Consider the following 24254-nt stretch of genomic DNA (forward strand, 5'->3'; position numbering starts at 1 on the left):
AGTGCAGCTTTGTGCAGCAGAACAGTGTTACAACAGATATTCCGTGCCTTCTGACAGCAAACTTAACGCTGGAAGAGCTGTGGGACTTCTTTTGCTTTGGAACACGGCACAGGCCCTCTGGCGCTGGACATTGCTGGAGCAGAACCACCACCTTCTCCCAGGAACTTCTGCCTGCCTTTGCAGCGGCCGTGCCCAGTACACCTGCACCTGACGCACGCTTGCCATTTTCCTCTCTTGCCATAACACAAGGCCAAATATTTTACCAATTGATCTCTCAAGGAAAGGCAAATTTTTAGCCATGAAACATCTGTTCAACAACTGAACCTCATTTACAAACTGAGGTCTCCAACTCTTCTACCATTCAGTTTTCTTCTTTGATGAAATAAAAAGCGTAACACCGCAAAGGCACCTCGTAACATGCTGGGTTTTGTAAAAGTTACAAGCAGTGTTTAAACAGCCAACGAGAAGGTGAGATGGAAGGAGAGGAATTGCTACGTGACAAGCTTGTAAGAAGAAATTGAGAAATGTGACTTGACATACACACTGCAGCAGGTGACATGTGATTTACTGATGATAAAAAGGGGCCCACCCAGTACCTTCTACGCTGTCATACTGGAGACACCTTGTCTCAGGGGAGCCGGACTGCCCGATGAAGATATCCTCAGAACAGATGTCTTATTTACTGAACTAATTCTTTCGTGATGATCTTGATCAATAGCATCAGAAGCAGGGCGCACGCCACTTGCACATTCTTCTGAATCTTAAAAACCTTTTAACCTCTCCTTACCTGACCAAACACAGCAGCCTGTGCTGTCAAGTTTCAGCATATTCATCTGCAAACTTTAAAGCACATTAATGTTACAAGGACACTATTGCAACATCAGTTGCCTTCTTCCAGGATACACTCACCCTCCAGTCTTGGGATTTGGATTACTGCTGAGTAAAACAGGGTGATGAAACTATTATTGCTGAATTGTGCATGATTCATAGTTGGTAATAACCACCTCCAAATGTAAAATTTGAATGTACGTTCTCATAATCAAAGGTTAGAAAAAGACAGCAAGAATGGGTTATTATTCATAGCAATTAAAACTATACATTTACACTAGCTACTGTATATAATTCTTAGATGAACTGTGACTACACCTGTAAAGAATGCTATATATACAAAATTACAGATTTACAGCTTCTTCTATACATCCTGCTGCATTTCCCTTCAACAAAAGCTTTTTCATGCAATTTTAATGTGCCATTCCTTAACACAGTTCTCCAAATATTTAATCTCCTAAGTACCTCCTCCTTTTGTAGAAGAGGAGAGCAAGTGACAACAGACTGGCTCCCCAGCATGGGAACACCTTCTGCCAGCACTCAATGTTGCAAGTGAAGCGAAACCAGCCACTGTTGCCCTTTAGCCAGGTATACGAAGCAGCTTAACCCCCCCCCACATTTCTTTGTCTAAACCACCAGGTTTTAAGACTTACCTATGCAATGTAATAGCCAAATTATTACCATCTGAAACATGCAAACCATGATGGGCACAGGCATAGAAGACGACTGTGTGCAGTACTCACTAATGTGACATATTCCTGCCTGCGATCACTCAGCATTTGGCATATCTAAGCCTCCTTATAACCATCAAACAGAAGGCAAGAATTCGCCGGTTGAACTGGTATCCAAAAAGGTCATCATCATGACAGCATGAAAGACTGCTCATCTGATCCTCCACATATGTCTCTGAGACAAGCAGATCCATAAAAAGAGTAAGACTTTTGCTTTACAGAGTACCCATATAAGCTAAATTGTGAAGCAGACATGCATTGTACCAGTTTCCAGGCTATTTTATTCTCAGTAATCACAGCCTACACATTCAGTAACAAACTGTTGAACAAATCACTACATTAGAATGGGGTACTTTGGCATTTTTCCCTTTTGAATTTTTATTATTTTTAATAAGAACGGTGAGTTCTTATAATCATCAAATACAAAAGACTTCAGCTTTAATTCAGAGCAAGAACACCCTGGCCAGCAGAAGCCTGGCATGAGGAACAGAAATAAAAAGAACTCTTATTGCCCTTTTAAAAATCAAAAGTAGCACCTTATCAGCATAATGACAGCATTATTTAAATAGCTTTCATGTGCCATTTTCACAACACTATTTCTATTAAATCATTAAGAATAAACATCTATTTTCATTTACTAATCTTTTTCCCAATTAGAATCTCTCTGAATCTGTGTACAATAGTAATTTCATTTCTTCTCACTTGCTTGCATCTTAATTAAAATCAGCCTATGTTGACTTTCATTTTTACAATATATCTGCCTATTTCACATCATAGCACGTTCATGACCCCCAGAGAGTCATGAGCCTTTAATATTTTATTTTGACCTTGTTAAGTTACTGGAACCATCAAAGATTTTTCTTCTTCCCTCAGTAAGCGCTTTTTATCCTTCTTGAAATTCAGTGTGTGTGAAAACACATAGTTGAGAACTACACTGCCCTTAAACAACCTATCTCTGTTCATTTATTTAAAACAACCAATTTGTTGCCTTTCAATTTATTACAAAAATTAGTTTATGAACCATAAACTTCATTATTAATTGAGGATCACTGCTTAAATGATTCTTAAAGACCTCTCCCCCGAGCTTCAGAACAAAAAAAGTGTTTCAAATTTTCTTTTAAAAAAATCATCAATAACTGGTGATTTTACAAGAATTTATAGTGGTCGTTCTTCTACATAGGTATCCAAGTTTACAAAAACAGGGGGGTTGGGGGGAGAAGCAGTATCTTCTACTAGAGCAGCAGGCATAGCTGAAAAGCAAAAATACCCTGACAAGACACACAAGCCCTTCTCCAGCCCTGTAGCAGAAAGCTTGCCTATGTGTTTCACCTCCATCACCTGGTCTAATAACAGGTATTACTTGAAATGTGCACACCCCGTGAAGAAGCATCAATTCAGACGGGAAGCAGAAAGGTGCAGGGCTATCCCTTCAGCCTAACGCCTGCAAATTTATCTTCGGACCTCACAGAAAACGCAAAATACTGAGTACGCTGGCACATGCATGTGTAAGTTTGCCTTGGGTCTTCATCCAAATGCTCCCAGTGTTACCACTCTCAAAGCTCAGACTCTGGCACAGGTTTTGGCACAGTTCGACTCCTGATGGTGGAGAAAGCCTGATGACATGCTATCGCTTAGCAGACTTGTGTTTGCATTTATGTTCAGCGTGGACCCTTACCTGATCGATAGCTCAAGCCATCTAAGCAATCAACCCGTTAAAGGGAGCCTGTCTGGCAGAAGACTTTTCAAGCAGAGCTCAAAGCCTTAAAGGCAGCTGGGATTTACAGCCACTGCAAACCAGCTTGGATGGCCCCACTCAGCAGAGCCTGACACGTCCGACGCCGAGGAATACTGCTGCATGGAGCCTAGCTGGGAAGCAGGCTGGATTTTTTGCTCAGCAGAGAAGCAGAGCAGGCACAGCCACAAAGGTCTCTTTGCTCAAGCTTGTATTTACATTCCAGAAAGCAGAGCCTCAAGTTCACCAGTTGTATACAATCAGTAATTGGCTACTGGGTGGAAGAAACTGGTGGCTGCTGGTGACAGAGTGGGAGAGATTAATTGTTTGCCAGGAAAAAGCTGAAAAGTTACAACAACAACAAAATTTTAAGAAAAGGAAGATCAGAACGAGTGAGAATAAGGGTCAATACAAAGATGAGGAGGCAAGGGAATATGTCTATTTTAAGGAGAAAGCATCATGAAGGAAACCATAGAAATATATACAGTCCTCTTTAGAGGACAGGAGAGAAAGAAAAGATGCTGCTTGTGGTTGAATCAGCACTTCATCTAGGGAGAACAGAATTCAGGGACTTGCAAGGAATACAGCTAATAGATCACCTGGGTATCTGTTATAGAAGAGATTACAGGGAAGTAAAGTGGCATTCCCAGTGGAAGTAATTATAATTTCAGCATTCCTTATGCTGTGCAGATTTACCCAAGGCCCAAAGAAGAATACCTAATTTACCTGCTTACCATACCCACCTTCCTCCCTTAGCAGGGTATACCTTTTTCTCCCCCAGCCACCTTGAAACACAACAGTTGGTTGTCAGAGCAAGTTCTTCCACCAAAAGCAGAGAGCAATATATGGAGGAATACAACACAAATACCCATGGCCCTCCTGTAGATTTTGTTGCCGGTGAGTGCTAGCCTAGTGAAAAAAAAAAAAAAAACAACCTTCATAGGCTCCTCTCAGGTGGGGCCCATGACAAGTACCTAATATTATTGAACCTATAATTAGCAGCCTCACAGTGGCTGTTGAGACAAGCACACAGACCACAGACACGAGCTCTGGAGAAGGGACAGGCTCCCTAGCTGTGAAAGGAAAGGAGCAACAGAGTCCCAAGTATGAACACTTGCTTTACCAAAGGTCTTTTCCAACCTAAACAATTCTATGATTAGTTGATAGCTGAAGTCATAGCTCTCCACGCATGTTAGCTCCCCATCTGTACAACAGCTACAGCCAACCACCCCGCCATGTCACTGCACAGGTAGTGCCTATAAAGAACCGCTCCAGGACAGAACCAAATTCTGGTCTTTAATGAAGACACAAGTTCAAGACAATAAATCCCACTTCCACATTTGCAGAAACATAAGTGGGCAAGCAGAATACCTATGCCACAAAATTCTTGGCCAACTTCCTCACATTAAATATATTTGAAATGTTAATGTTCTTTCTCACTGACATGAATTGGTGGGAATTGAAACAGTTACATCACCAACGGTCACTTGCAATAGCAGATTCTCAGGCTTCAGTGGTCACCATTCACCAGCAGACTTTTTCCCCTCCTTGTGACTACTTTGTTCCTACAGCACATCTGTGCTCACCTGTAAAGAGTAGAGATGGACACCATCGAAGGAAGGAGAACTACCTACCTGTATTTCAAGGCAGGTAAGAGAAGAAACCATCCCTTTAAAAAAGCAAATGAAAATTCCCATCTGCTGCTCAAACTCTAATTTCCACTAATATCACTCAGTCAATAAACCTTTTTACTCCTTGTAAGACAAATTCTAGCTAACCCTTGCCTTCCCATGCAGGCAACAGAAGCTAACTGAACTCTTGGTGTGAACACAATGAACCCGGAGATGCTCTGCAGCACAACGTGTTCAGATGGGCCAGAATGTGGCTATCAACCAGTTCAACTTCTACTTAATGCATGTGCAGGTTACCTATTACTCCCAAAGTTCTTAAAACAAACAAGTCACCTATAATTTCTCCAGTGTCATGTCCTAATGCTCAAATCCAACCACATATTTGGATGTTACAGACACTAATTTAATGACAGAAGTGAGGCAGATCTGCTGCTGCTACCTCAAAACAAAGGCAAACCCTAACAGTGGTTTCAAACTTTAATTATTTATATGGTCTCAAGATGAACTGTTTTATTTCTTCTCAGAATGTTTATATATGAGCATATCTTTTTTCAAAAACCTAAAAATAAAAGACATGTTTTGCTGAAGCTAAAACTTCATTTGCAAATACAGTAACTGTTCCTAGATTATTTCAAGATCTGAAAGGATTATGTGAGCAGTGCTTTAATTTGGCTTCCAAAGTTCCCTATGAGATGAACAAACACTAAATTGCTCTTAAAGGTTGGAAAAAGATGCAGCAACACAGCTTGATCAAGACCAAGCATCAGGTCAATGGTAGAGCAGAGTCCTGCAGCGTGGTATTCTGCTGTCAACCACAAACTCTGCTTCCTTTTTTCATTAGTAAAGTGTATTGTGATAATATAACTTTCCTTCTTCTGTGGAACAGAAATAATTATGCTGTTTGGAAGTCTCCACATTGGTAAGTTAAACAAACATAAATTCTACCAAATTGAATTTAAAAGCAAGACTGTTTGGTTAGATTATGTAAACAATATGCTCTAAGACTTGCTGAGTTCCGAGAACCAAAACCACAGACAGCCAAAATACAGCTGCACACAGTCTGATACGGTGTGTCTGCTAATATTGGAAACTTCATCATGCTGCAGCAAATTTAACTTCTGGTCGTTACGTGCATACAAGAAATACAGACTGAATGCACTGGAAAAAAACCAAAACCCACTCCAAGGTTGTAAGTTATAAAGCCAACGGCACACGGTTATTTTATGAAGCACTAATATGTGTTAGTTGTGCTACAGTGGCATCTAAAAGCCCCAAGCATGGGTCAAGGCTCAGCTGTCCTCAGCCTCGCAAAAATAGGAAACAAAAGATAAGCCATAAACTGCTGGAGGCTGTAACTAAGGGTTTCATACAAACCAGGGTACTGTCAAGTGCCAAAACGCCTGACTTACACACATCTGAAGCCCAAAGCCCAGCTCCTCAGCTAGATGCTGAGCTTGGTGCTAGATTCACCTGCTGAGCAGGAGGCCACCTGGAGTTAGCTTGGACCAAGGACGCGCCTGAACCCCCCCCCCCTCTTCCCCGCAGTTCTAACTAACAAGCTACTGAGTTGGGCTGACTCCTCCTTGTTTTCATTCCGGTCTTGTGACTCTTGCATTGCAAACGTGAACACAAGGAAGAATTTCTCACACCTGCCTCTTTCAGGTGCCTCCTCGTTAAGGCAATCAGGGCTTGCAACGTTTGTGGGTTTTATTAAGAGGTGGATTAAGTATTTCTTTTTAGGACCCAGTTCCTCCTTTGGATCTGGCTCTCAGTGTCACATGCTGGAACAGTGACAGAGTAAGTTGTGTAAGTCACATACACCATCTTTAAAAAAACCATAGCTGCTCACTGCCTTTTACATGTATTTATATTTTTCTACAGTTGTATTGACAGTCAAAGGAGCTCGTCTGCTTTCCACAGCATATATTGCTACATTTAACAGGCACTCTTACAAATTCTCAATCTGGCACCTCAAATAAAACACTGAATCACAAGTCCCTGGAACCCCGAAGTTGTTCATCCTTCTGTTAACTCCTTCAGCCCACTAAACCGCCAGGATATTGCTCTCTGCCAATTTCTCATGATTTAAATACTAAAACACCTGCTCGGGAGCTGAGCAGCAGGCGGTGGTACTGTCACATCGCTGCTGTCGCTGCCAGGGGGCCTCGCTCCGGAACGCGCCGCAACTTTTCCGCCAGGCGCGGGGCCGGCGCCCCCCGCCCGGGCTCCTCACACCGCGCCGCGGCCCCCGCGGCGGTTTTCCACCGACAGCGTTTTTCTCTCCGGATCGGGAACGTACTCCTTCCCTTACCGCAGAAGTCCTCGCAGCGCCCCGCGTACCGCCGCGCCCGCCGAGGAAGGGGCCCGCCGGGCAGCCCCGGCCGCGGGGCACCCAGGGGCGGTGCGGGGCCGGTCCTGCCCCGCGGGGACCGCGGCAGGGTCGCCGGTCAGCAGGGCTCTCTGAGTACCCCCGGCCCCCCAAAGCCCGAGGCGGGGGCTCCCGGTAACGTGCCGGCCCGCGGGCGCGCCCTTCCCGCGCCGGGAGGGATGCGGCTGCCCCGGCCAGGGAGCCGGGCGCGGGGCTCCCCTCGCCCCCGTCCCACACAAAGGCGCGGTGGGGGTTCGAGGCGGGCCCCGTCGCGCCTCCCCCGTCCCGGCTCCCCGCCTCGGCGCCGCCGGAGGGACACCCGGCCCCGGGCAGGGGCACCGCCGCCCCCCGGGGGCTCGCCCGTGCGGGGCTGGGCGGCCGCGGCGGCGGCTGCCGGCGGCTGCCGGCGGGGCCGGGGGCGCTCGGGGCGGGCGGGACGGCGGGGCGCTCTGCGGACAGGTAGCTCCTTGCTAAAATGGAGGGAGGGGAGAAATGCGGCGCTCGCCGGAGAAACTTACCGGAGGAAATCGACGAGCCGGACAAACTGGAGTTACTGGATGCGGCCATGGTCCCTGCTGCGAGCCCCTTAGCTGCGAGCCCCGCGTCGGCCCCCGCTGCTGTCCGGCCGCCGCTGCCGCCAGCCCATCGCAAAGTGCCGGGGCCGCTCCGCGCCGAGCCGCCGCCGCAGCCCGCGCTCAGCTCCCCGCGCTGCCGGGAGCGGGTGGCGGCGGCGCCCCGCCGAGCTGCTGCTGGCTGCGCTGCGGGGCTGGGCGAAGCCGCTCGGCAGGTCAGGGAAAAGGCCCCGCGGCGCTTCCAGTGCCTCCCTCCGCCTGGGGAGCAGGGCTTTCCTTGTGACGGGGACGGGAGAGCCGCCCTGGCAGCGCCTTCCCTCGCCGCCTCCTCCCTTCCCTTCCCGTCCCTTCCCTTCCCCGCCTCCTCGCGGGCAGCGCTGACAGCCCGCCGGGGAGACCCGCCGCCGCAGCTCCCCTCACGCACACAAAGGAAGCGGCGGCGCTGGGCCGGGCTGCCGGCCCCGGCTGAGCGGGCAGGGTGGGTCCCAGGCGGGCGAGCCCCGGCGGCGCGGCAGCCCCGCCGAGCGGCGGCCAAGCCCCTTTCCGGCCGCCGCCGCCTGGCACGGGACTGGCGGCGAGCGCGGCTCCTGCCATGTGCCGGCGCCCGTCCCGCCGGGGCCCGGCGCCCCCCTCGGCGGTGCCGCAGTGTGGGCTCCGCGCTGCCGCGGGCTGCGCCCCCCGGGCCGCCGGAGACCCCCGCGGCCGCGCAGCTACGGCGGGAGCAGGGCTGCGCACCTGGGGGCTGGCTTCGCCGCCCTTTGTCCGCCTCCCTCCCCCGCGGGCTGCCCCCCGCTCCCGCCTGGCAGCTCCCACGCTGACTTTTCCTCCCTTTCATTATCCCCCCCACCCCTCACCCGGCATCCGTTTTCTTAGAAAACGCCGGGCCAGCGCCAGCACTGGGCGCCCCCAGCCAGGTGCACAGCCGAGGCCGCATGCGGGGCGCCGGCCCGGCCACGGTTGAGGGCCTGACCCCCCCTCCCCCGCAGCGCTCCCGGGCCCGGCGGCTCCGGGGGGACACGGGGGCACCCACCGGGCCGGCTGCCAGCAGCGCAAAGGGGGCACGGCACGGCGCGCCTGTGCTGGGCCAGCCTGGGCCGCTGCCCCCTGTCCTCATGGGCCAGTGGGAAAGGGGAAGAGCCAGGAAAGCATCACTGGGAGGCCTCCTCCTGCTGACCACCCTCCGCGTTCCCTTCGCGGTGCCTGATCGCCAACCAAAGCTTCCACCTCATTCTACAAAGCCGGGCGGGAAGGCAGTGGGCAGGCGGGTAGCTGCCGCACGGTTGCCAAAAGCTGAGCGCCGTGCCAAAGCCTTGCTGGCACGGGAGCTGTACGCAGCCTACAAACCCGCTTGCCGTGATGGTGACTTACGAAGGCCTTCCATGATTCCAAACACCGGTCTGGAACACGAAGTTACTTTGAGATGTGCCGGGAAACGCATTAAAGTTTGGTGTTTGTTTTTTTTTTTTTGGCAAACTAAGCCTTACCCCCCAGCTACACAGCCCCTCAAACGAGCATGCAGCCCGCCCACCCTCTCCCTAACCCGCACCCGGCCGCTTCCCTTTCTCCCAGGGCCAAAACCCAGCCCGGCTTCCCCGCACCCTGCCGCCGATTCCCGTTTTTTTCCTTGGGAAAACCGGTACCCAGACCCCCTCTAGCGGCAGAGATGCCGGCAGCACCGAACTCCGCAGCCCCCCGCACCCCCGGGGCTCCCGCAGGCGCCTCCAGGGATCCCAGCTGGATTTTCCAGGGTTTATTTTGTGGTGGCGGCTTGGCTCCGTGTGAGGAGGAGCGAGCTTTAACCCAAGCTTTAGAGCTAAGTCTCGTTCATTTGTAATAGCCACGTGAGGGACATCAACGCAGGACAGGCGTCTCACCCCCCCCCTTTTTTTTTTTTTTGCCTTTGGCCAAATATTTTGTGTCACACGTTGGGAAGATTGAATGCTAAGGACAAAATGAGAAAGGCAGAAAGTTCTTTTACTGTCTGGATTAGGTCCTAAAACCAGGCTGATAACGGTATCAGGGTGTAGGAAAATGCTGTATAATAGTATGGTAAACATCAAGACTGCACTACTACTTGTCTACTCGCTAGTACTTGCCTCCTTGTAGTCTGTTACCTCCTCATTTCCCCCTCCACAATGTAGCGCTCTCTCGCCCTCAGGGCTCTCCAGCAGCTGCTGGAAACCTGTCTCAGGCAATCGGTGAGATGTGGTGGTAGTAACCACACTGGCAGAATCGGCAGGGAAAGAGGTAAATAACCTAAAAGAAAGAAAACCCCCTCACTCCACTGAGACTTTGCAGACAGAAAAGAATTTTCACAATTCATTTTAAATTATCTTTCCAGCCATAAATCTGGATAAAACAAGAGAGGAATTTCTTCAAAGGATCATTACTCCATGTATTCCAATAATTGCAAATGGAGTATTTTCTGTCAAAAGCCAGTGAGTCTGGACATGTCTGGTCATGAACGCGTGCGCCTTTGAAGGACAGGCAACTGTTGATAATCTTTGTGATAATAGCAGGTATGAGGTTGTGTAATCTCAGTTTCCACAACATTGAAAGGTAAATTAATAAAGTGAAGTGAAATGTACCGTAGATTAAAAGAAACTCTTTCACATTTCAAGGCAGGATAGCCTTTTTCTTGTTGGTAGTAAAGAACATAAAAGCCATGAAATCAGAGGGAAAATTACTAGATCAAAGAGGCAGTAAATTTAGAAGAAGCAGAAGGAGCCTTGTTATGTGTAAAAAGTGCAAAGTGAAAACAATGCAATCAAATCTCAATTTTATTTTATGGAAACTGTGAACAGATTCCATCCTAATTTGTGCAGAGCCCAGATTTGTCCATTACTAACAGTGGAAATACTCAGATAACAAGGATAAACTTTAAATTGCAAACTAGTTGCTCTCTCTGCTGTAGATGACTACTGGGCTTTCCACAGGTCCGGGCTTCATATAAGCCTGATAAAAATCTTTCACTTTACACTCCCTGTGGAACTAAATATAGTGCCTGCTTGCATATCTGCACTTCTATGAGAAGTCACAGCTTCCAAAAGTTTTGAGGAACTCAGAAAAATCCCATTTCCCTACGTACAAACTTAGAAATCCCGCATGGATGGATGCTGCCATTGACGTTAACCGTGACTGGCAAAGAAAAAATACCAAACTGTGTGCTTTGTATTACACATGAGAAAGATCTGAAAGCTTTTCTGGTTTTCATTCCTGGGGAAGATTCCTTGCTTCTAGGTTGGTTCAATGCAGTTTTTACTGACAGAGTTTCAGTGTTTGTTTTTTAGGGCAGTTTTTTTTGCCCCCCCCCCCCCTTTTTTTTTTTATCTAGGGAGTTTGACAAAGAACAAAGATTCAACAAAACAGTCCTCAGTCTATACCTAAATTCCATAGAAGTGACTTCCCGCCTCTTGCTAAAGCCCACCTAGCAACAAAATATTTGAAATAACATTAAACTCACTGTGGAAGAGGCTGTTGTATTCCAGAAGCTAATAGATGTAGGAAGGCCAAAGTAATAGCTGGAAGATTAAAGGAACCCAAAAGTATGGGTGCTTCCCCCCCCCCCCCCCCCCCCCGAGAAATCTGGTATTAAAATATCTAAAAGGTTTCTCCAAACTTTTGGTGTATTAGGTTATTTCTGTACCCTAATTGTCCACTCTCATACATCTGCCTGGTAGGTTTCCTATTCAAGCTAGAGCTTACACACATTTTGTTCTCCAATAACCAAAAATGAGTAAATGGAATTACAGCAAATAATAAGACTTACAGTCCAAGACCTGTTGAGCCCAAAGGAAACTAAATGAAATTACATTTGGAAGCAACTCTCTTTCACCGTGTAATTCTGAACCTGTAGATATGTAGGTACATGCACCATTTCATTGTCACATAAACTCTGGTGGAATGATGTATTTTGGCAAAATTATAGGTACGAACCAGATGAGGGTGTGCACGTGGAGAGCCATCAGTGCAAACCATAGTGACTTTGACAGCTGAGGACATGTCGACGCTGCTTTTGTGCTATGGAGTGGCCTTGGTTCCCCAGCCAACTGGTATGTCCTGGTTTGCATCTTTATTGCACAACAAAGGCTCTGGGAACAGACAGCCCACCTGCCTACTGCACCATCATTGGTATCATAGCTGACTTCTAATGGCTTTCTGAAGGCAAGGCAAATCCTAGCTGATTGTCATGATTTAACCCTAGCTGGTAATTAAGTACCATGCAGCCGCTCGCTCACTCCCCCCTCATCCAGAGGGGTGGGGGGAAGAGTTGGAAAGGAATGTAAAACTTGAGGGTTGAGGTAAGAACAATGTAATATTTGAAACAGAACAAAAATGAAAGAACAATAATAACGATGACAATAACCGTTATAATGAAAAGGGGAAGGGAAAGAATAAAATCCAGAGGGAAAGGAAGAGAGAAACGTGTACAATACAGCTGCCCACCGCCCAGCCAGTCCCCAAGCAGTGACCTGCCCACCCCAGCCGACCCCCAGGTATATATACAGGCCTGACATCCCATGGTGTGGAATACTGCTTTGGCTAGTTCGGGTCAGCTGCCCTGGCCGTGTCCCCTCCCAATTCCTTGTGCCCCTCCAGCCTTTGTGCTAGCAAGGCCTGAGGAGCTGAAAAGTCTCACATCAAAGCCAAAACACAGCAATGTACCAGCTCCTAAGAAGATAATTAACTCCATCCCAGCTGAAACCAGGACACTGATAAATAGTTTTTTATGTTCCCATGCAATAAAAGCAAACAGAAAGTCACCCTTCCTGCAGACAACAGGATGAAAACCTATGAATAACAAGTAAAGGTGAGCAAACTGCACTGCTTCAAGAAGCCAGATTTTTCCCTTTTCACCAAATTGCTTATTGCGTATTTAGGTATCCGCACATACTTAACATCCTGGTTTGTCCTCATCCAACTTTAGACATAGTAGGTACTTTCACTGTCGATGCAAAGACCTCTCCTTGGAACTTCTCACTGCACTGACTTGGCAGAATGCTTTCTGCTGTAGGAGATCTGAAATACAAATGTAGATGAAAGAAAAAAAAAGGTAGGTCACTAGATAAGGCCTGTAGCAACATGAATCTCTGCATCAGCTAGGCTTACTCTGTCTGAAAGAAAATCATCTAAGGCAGGCAATCATTTATATTGCTATCTTCCACCTGTAGAAGCCTCCATTATACAGGAGTCATTTCACAAGAGCCCCCTGAAAAGAATCTGGCCTGATACCAGTGCTCCTGGCGTCTCCTCAGCTGTAAGCACTCCACAGCCAAGCTTCATGTTGACTCCTAGCAGCTGAGCCTCCGTAGATGGCTGCAGCACAATCTTTAAGGCCCTTCTGGTTTTGCAGTCGCAGCATCTCGGATTATGTTTATGGAATCTGGCATAATCTGCTGTATCTGGCTGCTGGGCTCTTACAGCAGTGGGTTACTGTGCACCATAAACCTTCCTATGGCGGAGAGGTCAGGAGTCTGAAACCTAGTTAGCAAATTTATTTCAGGATGAAAACCGGCAGCTAGTATTTCAGGGTGAGCGTAGATAGCTTGGAAAAAAATCGGGGGGTTAATTAATAATGCAGATTAGAGGGAAGTGAAGTCGCTTGGCCCACTGCTTTGCTTATGTAATAGGTACAGAAATATAAATGTTCTGCACAGGACAGCAAAATGTATGACACAAAAATTTAGTGTTGTCAAAGACCTAAAATAGTAATCCTTCCTTTGATGTTTATATTGCTTAGCTGGAAAGGGAGAGAAATGCATTGTTCATTCTTTGATGTTATAAAAGAGAAAGGCCTTTATAAGCAATATATAATCCATATTTATATACTCTCCACAGTACTTGGAAATTTTACTTAATATCAACGCAAGCCATAATAACAAAAATAAGCCAAAATATCAATAAATAGCAGATGCACACTGAATTTGGGTATTAATAGATTATGTGAGTCATAATGGTTGCAACAGCAGGTGGTGGTGTAGTTCAAGACTCTCTGTGATTTCTTACTTTTCTCTTCATAATCCAAAGAAGAAGGTTTGAGACCCCTAATACCTGGTACAATTTCTAGCTCTGCACCTTTAATTGGTGAACAGACTAGAGGCATCGACTGAATTTTATTAGCTCTGCAAAAAACACAGCAAATAGGCTGGTCGCCACTTGTGAGTGCTAAACCTACTGCTATGACTAATTTATGAACGTTCATCCTATTTGTCCTTTCATCTTTCTTCCTGTCTCATACATCCTATTTTAATTAAATCTCAGATTGAGAGTTCACTGGGGCAGACAATTTCCTTGTTATGTTGTTTTCAAAGTTTTTTAAACAGTGGAGCTGTAATCTGTAACTAGAAGCTGATAAAGATTTTGAAATTACTAATCAACTATGGAACTGCCATTAGCCCTGATTTTAAAAAAAGAAAATGTACAGAAACATTTTTGGTGAAATTGAAACTTTAGTGTGTGTTTTTCCTTTATTAATCATAAGCAGCAACTTCCAAATCCTTTGCCTTAGAGAACGGAATTTAAAAGTCCAAACTACTTGCAGTATAGTTTTCCTTTACATTGTGATCAAGCTCTTACTTTGGAACATGACATTTCGTTTAAATTTTTTCAGGGATGGAACCCAAGACTACTAAATATTTAAGCAGATATTGAATTTTTTACTGAACCATAATCACTCATAATTTTGGATAGTGAAGCCTTTTGTTGGTCCAGGCAACAAGTACTAGACAGTCCAACATGCAGGAAAAGAGGGATTTTCTCCATGTAATGTACTGCCTTGGCCTGAACAGAATGGATCACATTTTAGTGTGAAGGTCATGTTTGTATAAAAGCTACTCTCAACCTCTCTTCTATAATTACTGGAAACAATAATGCTGCCCCATAATTTGATGTAGGTGAGGTGGTAGAAAAATACAGAAACAATTTGGAAGAACTTAACAACAACCAGTCTCCTTTTTTGAGTATTCTGATTCTCATGTAACAAACTCAATATGAAATATGGGCCTACTGGAATTAAACTGAGATTTTCTTATAGATTTTTTTTTAATAGAAAAATACATTTTCTTATACAAATATTTTCTTATATTGTTGCAGGTAGATCATACAATGCATAGCTTCTATTAACCTTTGGCCTTTTATCTAGATTGACATTTAAATAAATTCTGTTCCTCATAATTCAACATCTCCTCTTTCTTGAACCTACAGTAAATTCACAGGTTCCCAATTACCATGACAATGCAGTGATATCAAAGCCTCTGCTTTACTCTTTCATTAAGATGGAAGAAGGAGTGAGGCTCAGAGCAGAGCTGCTTTAACTCCTCTGTCATTTTTTTCCTTGTATATGAACTGTATACGAACCTACAAAGATTTAATTAATTAATTTATTTGCAATTCCAGCATCCTCACTACATTTCTTGGTACTGACAAATTTTGGCTAATGGATTTGTTAAACAACTGTTTAATGCAAAAATGTATTCAAATACTCAAAATTCACAAATAGTGGTGGAGCTGCATGATTTGTTTTCTAAGTCATGTGTTATGAGCCTTTAGAAACAAAACCGGCAGTTGTCCAAAATAAATTTTGTTTCAGCTAGAGAACTGAAAATTGTGTTCGTCAGACTCTTGCAAAAAAAACCTTTGCTCATTTATTTCTCAAAAGTAAGTTAGACAAAATACCTATTTAGAAGTTATTTACTTCAGATGTTCATGAATTATCTCAGTATTTCCCCTGTTATATATACCAGGGGGATATGCAATACCAGATTCTCTTAATTAGCTATAAATATTTTAAATGATACAGGGGCAGCTACTAGAGAAGAATTCCCATCTTAATGTGGCTTTTATTTATAAATGTGTTCTGCCCCTGTATAAAATTCTGTCTAAATCTAATTTTGTGTAATTTACTGATATAGGCTGGAGTAGCCTCATGCTTGGCTGTTTTATTCTTAAATATGTTCAGATATGGATGCTCCATATTTCATGTGTAAACAGAAATTTTACAGGATATAATGGTTTTGCAGTTACCTTTTTTTTTCTTCATTTATAGACTGAGAGGTCAAATGTAGAGATTTTGGATGTTTCGTTGGACCAACATACCGTTCAGCTATGTAATGCGATTTCCTAAAGGCCTACTGATATTAAGCATCCTAGATTCCAGATGAAGGAATTTCTCTTCTCTATGGTTTTACCTAAGAGATAAAATCAATATGTAGCTCCACATTTCTCCCTTAATGCTTGGACTGAAACCTTGCTTCTGCTGAAGGCAGTAATAGTTTTTCTCACTGACTTCAAAGAGGCCAGTGTTTCACCCTTCATTTCCCTGCTGGATGCTGCTTTTCCCTTTAAGCTACCATGTATCATAAAAAGTGATGTGCTTTGGAAACTATAATGCACCACAGGAAGGACTGTAATGCCACAAGGCAATGTCAATATATATATTTTTAGGGAGTAGTGGGAGGAGGAAATAAACCAGGAGAGACAAAGGTTCCTACTCACAAAGCTCAGGGTTTTTGTTGTGTTTATAAATGAAAATAGATTCTTTCAAGTGATAAAACCCCCGTACACCTGCTTAGTACCATTCCACCAAGGGCAGCCATCGGGTAAGCACAGGTTTGCCAACGAATCTATTCCTACCATTCCTCCATCTCCAGGAAGGTTAGAAATGCCGTTCTGAGCTCTAACGTGTTTGTGAGAAAGCAGTATCAAAGTTCTGCAGATCTTAGGTATGATCTGCATGATCCTGGGGAATCCTAGGCTTCAGCAAGTTCAACTTGATTCTAAGATACGTCACAATGGATTACCTTGTTTATTTAGTTCACTTTTTCCAAGCATGTGTCTTCTGTCTGAGATCCTTTGCTGTAGTTTTAAGCATCCAGTCCAAAATATATAAGGGATGATATTACGGCATTCTACCAAAAAGTTAAAAATAAAACTGCCTGCATCCTGCAACTAACACTTGTTCAAATTCCCGGGAGAAAAAGATAAGCTTTGTCTCCCATCCAGAACTAGATAAAGTTATCTTGTATGCAGACTGCTGAGTACAGATTGATAGAGACACTGAGCAATAGGGGCAGGAACATTTTGGGCTGTTTGGTCCCTTTTCATTTCCTAAGTCATGTCCCTTTTAAATATGTGACAGCCCTGACCTTGAAGGGAAGGCCAGGTCTTGGTCCCAGCACAGTTAAACCCAAATCTCAATCAATTTCACTATCATCAAATCCTCCCCCTCTGAAACTCCCAGTAATACTTTGATGAAATCTGTATTTCTAAACCTGTTATTTCTGATCTTGGGGGACATATTTGGCCTGCAAATATAAAAGCACAACTGAAGGAACGTTTTACTGAAAAGGTAGTAAAGAATATGCCTATGCCATAAAGAGCTTGCTATAAATATGTGTATCTATCTATCTATCTATCTATCTATACGTGGTCTGTACCATAAGTAGAACTTTGCTAAGTAACTACCTAAGACTGACAATGAGAAAAGCTGACAAAGTAAATAAAGGAGAAGCGAACCCTCCAGTTTAAAACCAACATCAGAGCAAACAACTATACCAGAAGGGGGACAAATGTCTCCTCATAGTCAAGCCAGGAGCTTATTTGCAATACTTGTCACAGCTCTTCCCTAGTTTGTTTCTGGTTGGGTTGGTTTGTTGGGGTTTTTTTAAGGGAAAAAGAATGCTTGATTAGGCTAATTCTTTGGCTTGTTCCATTTGGTGCATAATTAACTGCATATTGAATAGTCATTTTGCATGTTATATAAAATCAGCTTAAGTGGACAGGAAAACATTCAGAGTACAAATGAGCTTTCACCAGTGACTGAAGATCCTATTGTCTATGACTCAAAAGGAAAGTAAACAGAGGTGCCCATGCCCAACCTGCCTTTCATTCCACAGATATAAAAAGAAAACAAAACCTCAGAAGGGCTGATCTTATTATTATGCTGACATTTTGAAACATGAAAAAACATTGAGTGAAATGCAAATTCTAGGGAATTTTGTCAGAGGCGAGTGCCTCAAATGATGTGATTCCAAAATTGCACATTCAATTACAGATAAAATCAAATGAAAGGTATGTAAAAGAGCCATAAATACCTATCTGTGTGCAAATAATATGAACACATCATGAGCTTAGCTGGACAGAATGGGGGCTGTAAAGTGTCTTGAGGACAACGTGCTTCAAGATTGCAAGTTCTTGGCTACAGAGCACATACAGTGCAGGATTTCAAGTCCTGGGCAGTTCCCCAGGGAATGTTATGAAAAGAAAGTTGGATGTCATTCAGTTAAACTCCTGCTGTGAACACCAAGAAAGGGATGACCTTTTCAGGCTCTGCAGAGGTCCCATTTAGCAATGGTGGGTTTGCCCAAGAGCATTAGGAGCACTGTGGTCTCAGTAAGTTCAGAACATGAGGGGAAAGTGCTCTACCACAGAAACAGCAAAGAATTTGTATGTTTTCAGAAGGTGATGCCACAGAAGAATGAAGAATTAGGTGGAATGACTTGTGAATGACCAACTTCTTGTATCAAAGTTCATCATGAAAAGAAAATGGAAATGATTTGTACAAATGTGGGAATGCCACTGGGCGGCTGAGGAAACCTGCCGATGACTGACCAAGATTAACCCTCCACACTAGCCAAAGTTAGCAGAATTAAGGCAAAATGTGGCACAGGGCAAATAAAGCTGTTGACCAACCTTTATTGGTCCCTGTCAGCTACCTCTGACAGCATGTTAAACACTCAATTAAAAAAATACATGAATTAAACAATGATTATCTTCTTTTATCTCACTAGTTGGGAAGAGCAGTCAGTGGGAAGAGCAGCAGAATTGTAGACAGCCCTGTGCCATGGATTAGCCTGGTTGGAAAGAGGCAATGACTGAGAAGCATGTGCTTGTGTGAATCAGTAAGACACCACCCATATACACATCTCGGGGGGGTGTGGGGGGGTGGGTGTGTGTGGGGGGGTGTACCACTGCTCACACACGTACAACCTTGGAAAAGCCAGAAACATTTCATGACTGGCTGGATGTGAAGCCCTTTTTCTCTCTCCGCTGGCATAGAAAAAGAAATAATTTCTGTGGTCATTAGAAAGCTGCAGATAATTTTCTTAAAACATTTTGACACATCTGGGGGCCTATTTTCCTCTCCATAGGCTGCTTAACTCTTATTAATATCAATGGGGGTTATGCACACATGTGGAGAATAAATTAGATTCTTCATTGTTTCCTTCTGATAAAATTAAATGTTCTTTCCACATGTTAAAATTAGCTCACATACTGTTGTTCTCATGGTATTGGAAATAGAGAACATTAGTCGCTAAATTAATCTTCAAGTATTTTGCCTCTTAATAAAAGACCTTATCCTACTTTTAGAGTCAAAAACTAGTTCTCAAAAGGTTCAATCCGAACTTGAGTGGAGCATTAGCTTTGGTATGGTTTTGTGACTATTATTTCATCCTTAGGTTGGACGGAAAACCTTTTCTCCCAGTATGGTGCATTATACAGACCAGATCTGCAACCAGCAGTTGCTTCATACTAATAAATGGCTAAACTCTTATCCAGTTCAAATTTTATCAATCAATTCTTATTTCCGTTTCTCTTTTTTGCAAGCATTGGAAGACAAATGTTTGTGTCACAGCCTGTATCGGGACTGTCTTAACTCATTTTCCTCTGATGCCTGTAAATGAAAAATACTAAATGAATTCTCACTGACACAAATTTGAGTTGCAATTTAATACCATCATTATTGTGCATGATTTGGTATATGTAAGATGCTGGGATGGATTTTATACTCTTTGAAGTGTTTTTTGTAGGGCAAATGCTTACATTTATAGCAGACCTATTAATATTTATCCTAGGCATTGTATCCAAGAAATAGCCACAGAGATTATTCCTTAGACCCTTTGACATTTTTAGAATATGGAATGCTGAACATTAACATTCAAATCAGTCGTAAACACCATTCCCTGAGGGATGATGACATCAAACACATTGGAGCATTTTCTTAGAAACTGCATCCCCTATGGATTGCTCAGTAGCAGAGAAAGATAAAGCATCATAACTTCCTAGGACAGAACTGGAGATGCAGCAGCAAATGGAAGAGGAATAGTGTGTTGGTAACGTCTGCCTGACTGTCCCAGAAGTGGTGTAAGATGGGTCTATGCCTACAACTCGAGGGACTGGGGGATTCTGTAGTATTAGAAACGTCTTGTCGTAGATACAGTCTTGGAAAATAATTCGACAGAACTCTATTGAATAAAACCTGTGTGAAGTCAGCTTTAAGGTACAGTTAAGAAAAATGAAGAAGCTAAAATAACTTGTACCAATGCCATAGATGAGTCAAGAAACAGGAGTCAGTGAAGTTACTTGGCCCGGGAATCAACCCAGTATTATCAGATAAAAACTGGTAATAAAATTATCAGAGAAGAATTGTATAATAAGAAATAGTTTTATCAGAACCCAAAATCAGCATCATTTTTTCAGTATTACTTCTTTTAGTGTTTAGTAACACGAACAGTAGTGTTTCACTGCAATTCATAAACCACTTAGACTTCGATTTTTTTCTTCGAACTATAGTTAGCTGTCCTAAGCTACAGGAATTTGGGCTTTGTTCTAAACTCAATATGCATCAGAATGTCTTTATGACCTTGAAACAAGACACAATCTTTTTGATGTCTAGTTGTACTTGCTTTTCAGATTTTCTTTCAGTTTTTCTTTTTAATTGCAATAATATATCTCAAAATATGTTGGAAACTCAAAACTATAGCTCCCTGGGTCAAAGAGCTGTCAGGCCTGCAGACAAGGCGCTTCCTTTTTTCCACTTTAATTCTGGCCACACCATCACTGGAGTCCTGGCTCCCTGCACTTTTTTCATACGATTGGAAGGGACAGAACAAATTAATGAATCTTAAGCTTCCCTTAAAAGAAAATGTTCCTAGCATTTTTAGCATTCAAAATAAAATAGAAGCCAAACAAAGTTTCCTAACCAAAGTTACGGTGGAATTAGCTTTTCAAATAAATCCCAGAACTCAAATCTACTACAAGCTTAAGGAGAGAGTATTTTCCCTCAGTCTCTGCTGACGAAAAATACCCTGCAAATGAGTTTACCATAAAGATACATTGGAACAAGTCTGGAAGCCAACACACCAGTTAAGCTGGTGCTGGCATGGAGCCTCTCCATTAATGTCAGTGTCTTGAGATACTTTTCAGAAAAGGATCCTGGCACTTGGTAGAAAGTGGGCAGTTTTAAAATAAACGTGTTGATAAGCCCTTTCCTGTTAAAGAGGCCTGTCCAGAATGACTTCTGCAGTGAAGTGGATACAAGCTCAGGGTGGAGAGTGAGAGCTTTGCACAGGAGTCAAAGCCTGGCCTGTGCTCTAGAGATAAACAACTGCATTGGCATCTTGTAAGCACTTGATTTAGTCATTACTTAGCTATTTTCTCTGGAACTCCCACTATCATATTGGATATGTTTCGTGAGCTGGTAACAGATACCACACGTGTAGTTCCAGCCCCTGCAAGCAGCACTCTGTGTACTTTTGTGTTCTTTTAAATGCAGATTTCTTTCAAACAGATTGAAATGTAAGAACAAATATCATCAGTTGTCCTCGAGGGGTGAACTGTTTGGTTATAGTGACCTTAGTTCAAAAATAGTCAGGAGATTTTACTGCGGTAATATACAATAATTCCACTACTTAAAGCTTCCAGATTTATGCCGAGGACACAAAGCTGTGCAATTGTGTTTATGAATGATTTTTTGGCTACCGTGACTTCCTCATTCAAGATCAATTGGCCACATGGGTTGATAGCGGCCACTAAGAGTGAAGTATTTCAGTCTTTTCTTGCTATCAGATAAAATGGAAGAGTAAATGATGCTGAAGTATTACACCAAAAGATTACTTGGTCATGGCTAATAAAATTCAAGTCTTGATTCACTACCGTTGATATGCATGTGAGTAATACAGAATTATTCTGGTTTAAGCTGTTCAAAGGAGAGGCCTACATGCCAAATATATTATGCAGGAGAGAATTAACTTTTTTTATTTTTTCTTGAATTGAGGTTAATCTGTATTCACTTTCTGTCTGACAGGTATGCTTAGATTTACAACTTTGTTCTCCTAAAACCCAATTAATTACTTTAAGGGCAGTTGGAGCATGTTCATAAATGATACTGACTTTCTGATTATTAAGCATACATTGAAACATAAGGTTTCAACAGTCTGAATGTATGAGTTAGTTACCAGCAATACTATAAACTTCTCTAGTTTATACCATAAGAAAGAAACAAAACACCTTCTAAGTCAAATACTCTCAATATTAGAGGAAAGTTTTCAAATCAAGTACCATTGCAGTGCCTTGAACTTCTTGATGCTTTTAGTATTCATTAAAATGTGTAAAATGCATTTTCAATAAAATAAAATATGACTTCTTTCTCTGTGTTTGGATATGGTATAATGCACACTTATGAATTATTTCTGCAGATGGGTTTTAATACACATTATCTTGTCTACTTTATGTTACAGCTAAATTATCCTCGTTCTGCAAACTCAAACCAGAGCTTCTCTAAGCTGTAGTGCAGCTGTACACAGCCCCTGTCACTGCTGCCTTTTAATCACATGTCTTAACCACAAGATCATTCCTTAATTATAGTAGTGCTTTTGCAAGGACAAACATGTATGATATAATTTCATACTCTGCTTTTTCCCAAAGGAAATAAATTGGTTTTGAATGCAGTATCAAACTCCACGGCTGTGGATTTAAGTATATAGAAATCTAGTTTCTGTAAGCTGAATTATTTGTATTATTTAGGACTGTGAATGGAAATGTGTGGAACAGCATTTATGTCAGAGCTGTGATCTGATGACAGTGCAGCATACCCAACCATTTTTCACTGTGCCACATGGACTCTCAACAGAACTTTGATTTTAAAAGTCAGTAGTCTGTCATTCATGTGGAAAACTAAGGACTTCTCTGTGAGATTATTTGTAGGTGAAAGATAGTGAAAACCTGAAGTTCCTTAAACCAGCTTCTTGCAAGACCTCTGCTCTTAGTTATTCCCTGAGGAACAACTTTGACATAAATAAGAAGTGTCTGGCTTGCCCTTATCTCAAGATATGCTGTAAAGTTATAACAGTTTTGGATGCCAAATTCCTCACCTTTGCAGAAGTGCTCATGAGACATGTCACTCAGGGTTGTCTTTCCGTCCTCTCTATATAGCCACATAAAAACAACAGTGGAAAATAACTGTCTTTAAGTGTAAAGTTTTAGGAACACAAAGGCTTGCGCGGTCACTTATGGACATACTATGTCCAGTGCCTATTACCTACTGTCTTAACAGTATTTGGGTTTGTACTCATCCAAAAGACCTATGCTGGAGGATTTATTTATTTTTTTTTCTAAACTGTAGCTTGCTGCCCACCAAAACTTCAGAGCATTTACATGTCATTTAATAGCAATAGGAAAGACCCAAGCACTTTTTCTGAAAGTCACGTAACTGATCCTTCTATGATACTCATCGGGCACCTGCGCTCTGAGATATGGAAACCTGAATGTCGATGGTTTAGTCATCTTCATGCACCTTATCGAAAAGCTTGGCTGCTTTTGCTGAAATGAGGTGGAATTCCTGATGCCTTTAAAGTGATACTGCCAAAACCAAAAACTGCCTTAACTGGAAGGGATGACAAAACACAATGAAGGATTTTGGATGCACCTTCCTTTACACTTGAACCTGTTTGACCTTACACGCAACTCTAGGCTGCAACGGTGGAAGGGAACGGGGAGACGAGTATGACATCAGTTAGGGGACAGAGACTTCTGCTTCATGCAAAACCTTAAATGAGGTTAACAGGGGAGGACAGAAATATTCATTGCCCAAAAAGAGGTTGAAGACTGTGTCATGCCCAGCCATGCTAGCTGATGTATTCCTCTGTGGGCATCTCAGAGCTGACAAGGGGAAAGCACCTCTTGCAGGAGCAGCAGAATTTTGTTTAGCAGTTGTGTTTAAAATTGAAGGAAGTGTCTTGTTCCAGTGACCTGGAGTCACTCAGAGTATAAAATCTGCATGCTTTCTTTTTGTGCCAAGGTAGGAGAACCAACAATTATGAAAGGAAGTTATGTTCCCTTACACCTTTCCTGCCTGTTTTCTGAAAGCAGATCTTCCACCCTGCTGGCTGCAGCCTGCCAGCTGTTATTTGTGTTGGTTTCCCCTAAGCCGTGTTAGAGCTGGTTTTGGTGTCTTCTCCACGCTGTTACTCCGTTCACACCATCTCCTGTGAGTGGCTCCTGCTGTGTTGTGGAAACAGTGATTGAACCACGCCGGCACATCGCGGTGTGCTGTGGTAGCACTCCCAAGAGCCTGGATGGCACCTCCCACAGATGGTCTGCTCGGGGTTATTTTCC

At 43.5% G+C, this 24254-nt stretch overlaps 1 protein-coding gene across 2 annotated transcripts in view; it reads right to left on the bottom strand.

The window, feature by feature from the left end:
* CHN2 (chimerin 2) overlaps positions 1-8254 on the bottom strand; it is a 163349-nt gene extending 155095 nt beyond the window's left edge. The window contains exon 1 of one of the 2 annotated variants that reach the window (XM_080386502.1): positions 7809-8254. In XM_080386502.1, coding sequence (XP_080242628.1) covers positions 7809-7857 — 49 coding nt within the window. In that variant the 5' untranslated portion in view covers positions 7858-8254. The remainder of the gene's footprint in view (positions 1-7808) is intronic. The other variant, XM_080386503.1, reaches the window with a different exon arrangement.
* Between the last annotated feature and the right edge of the window lie 16000 nt (positions 8255-24254).

This window comes from Falco punctatus (genome assembly GCF_963210335.1).
Source record: "Falco punctatus genome assembly, chromosome: 4".
Taxonomy (NCBI): Eukaryota; Metazoa; Chordata; class Aves; order Falconiformes; family Falconidae; genus Falco; species Falco punctatus.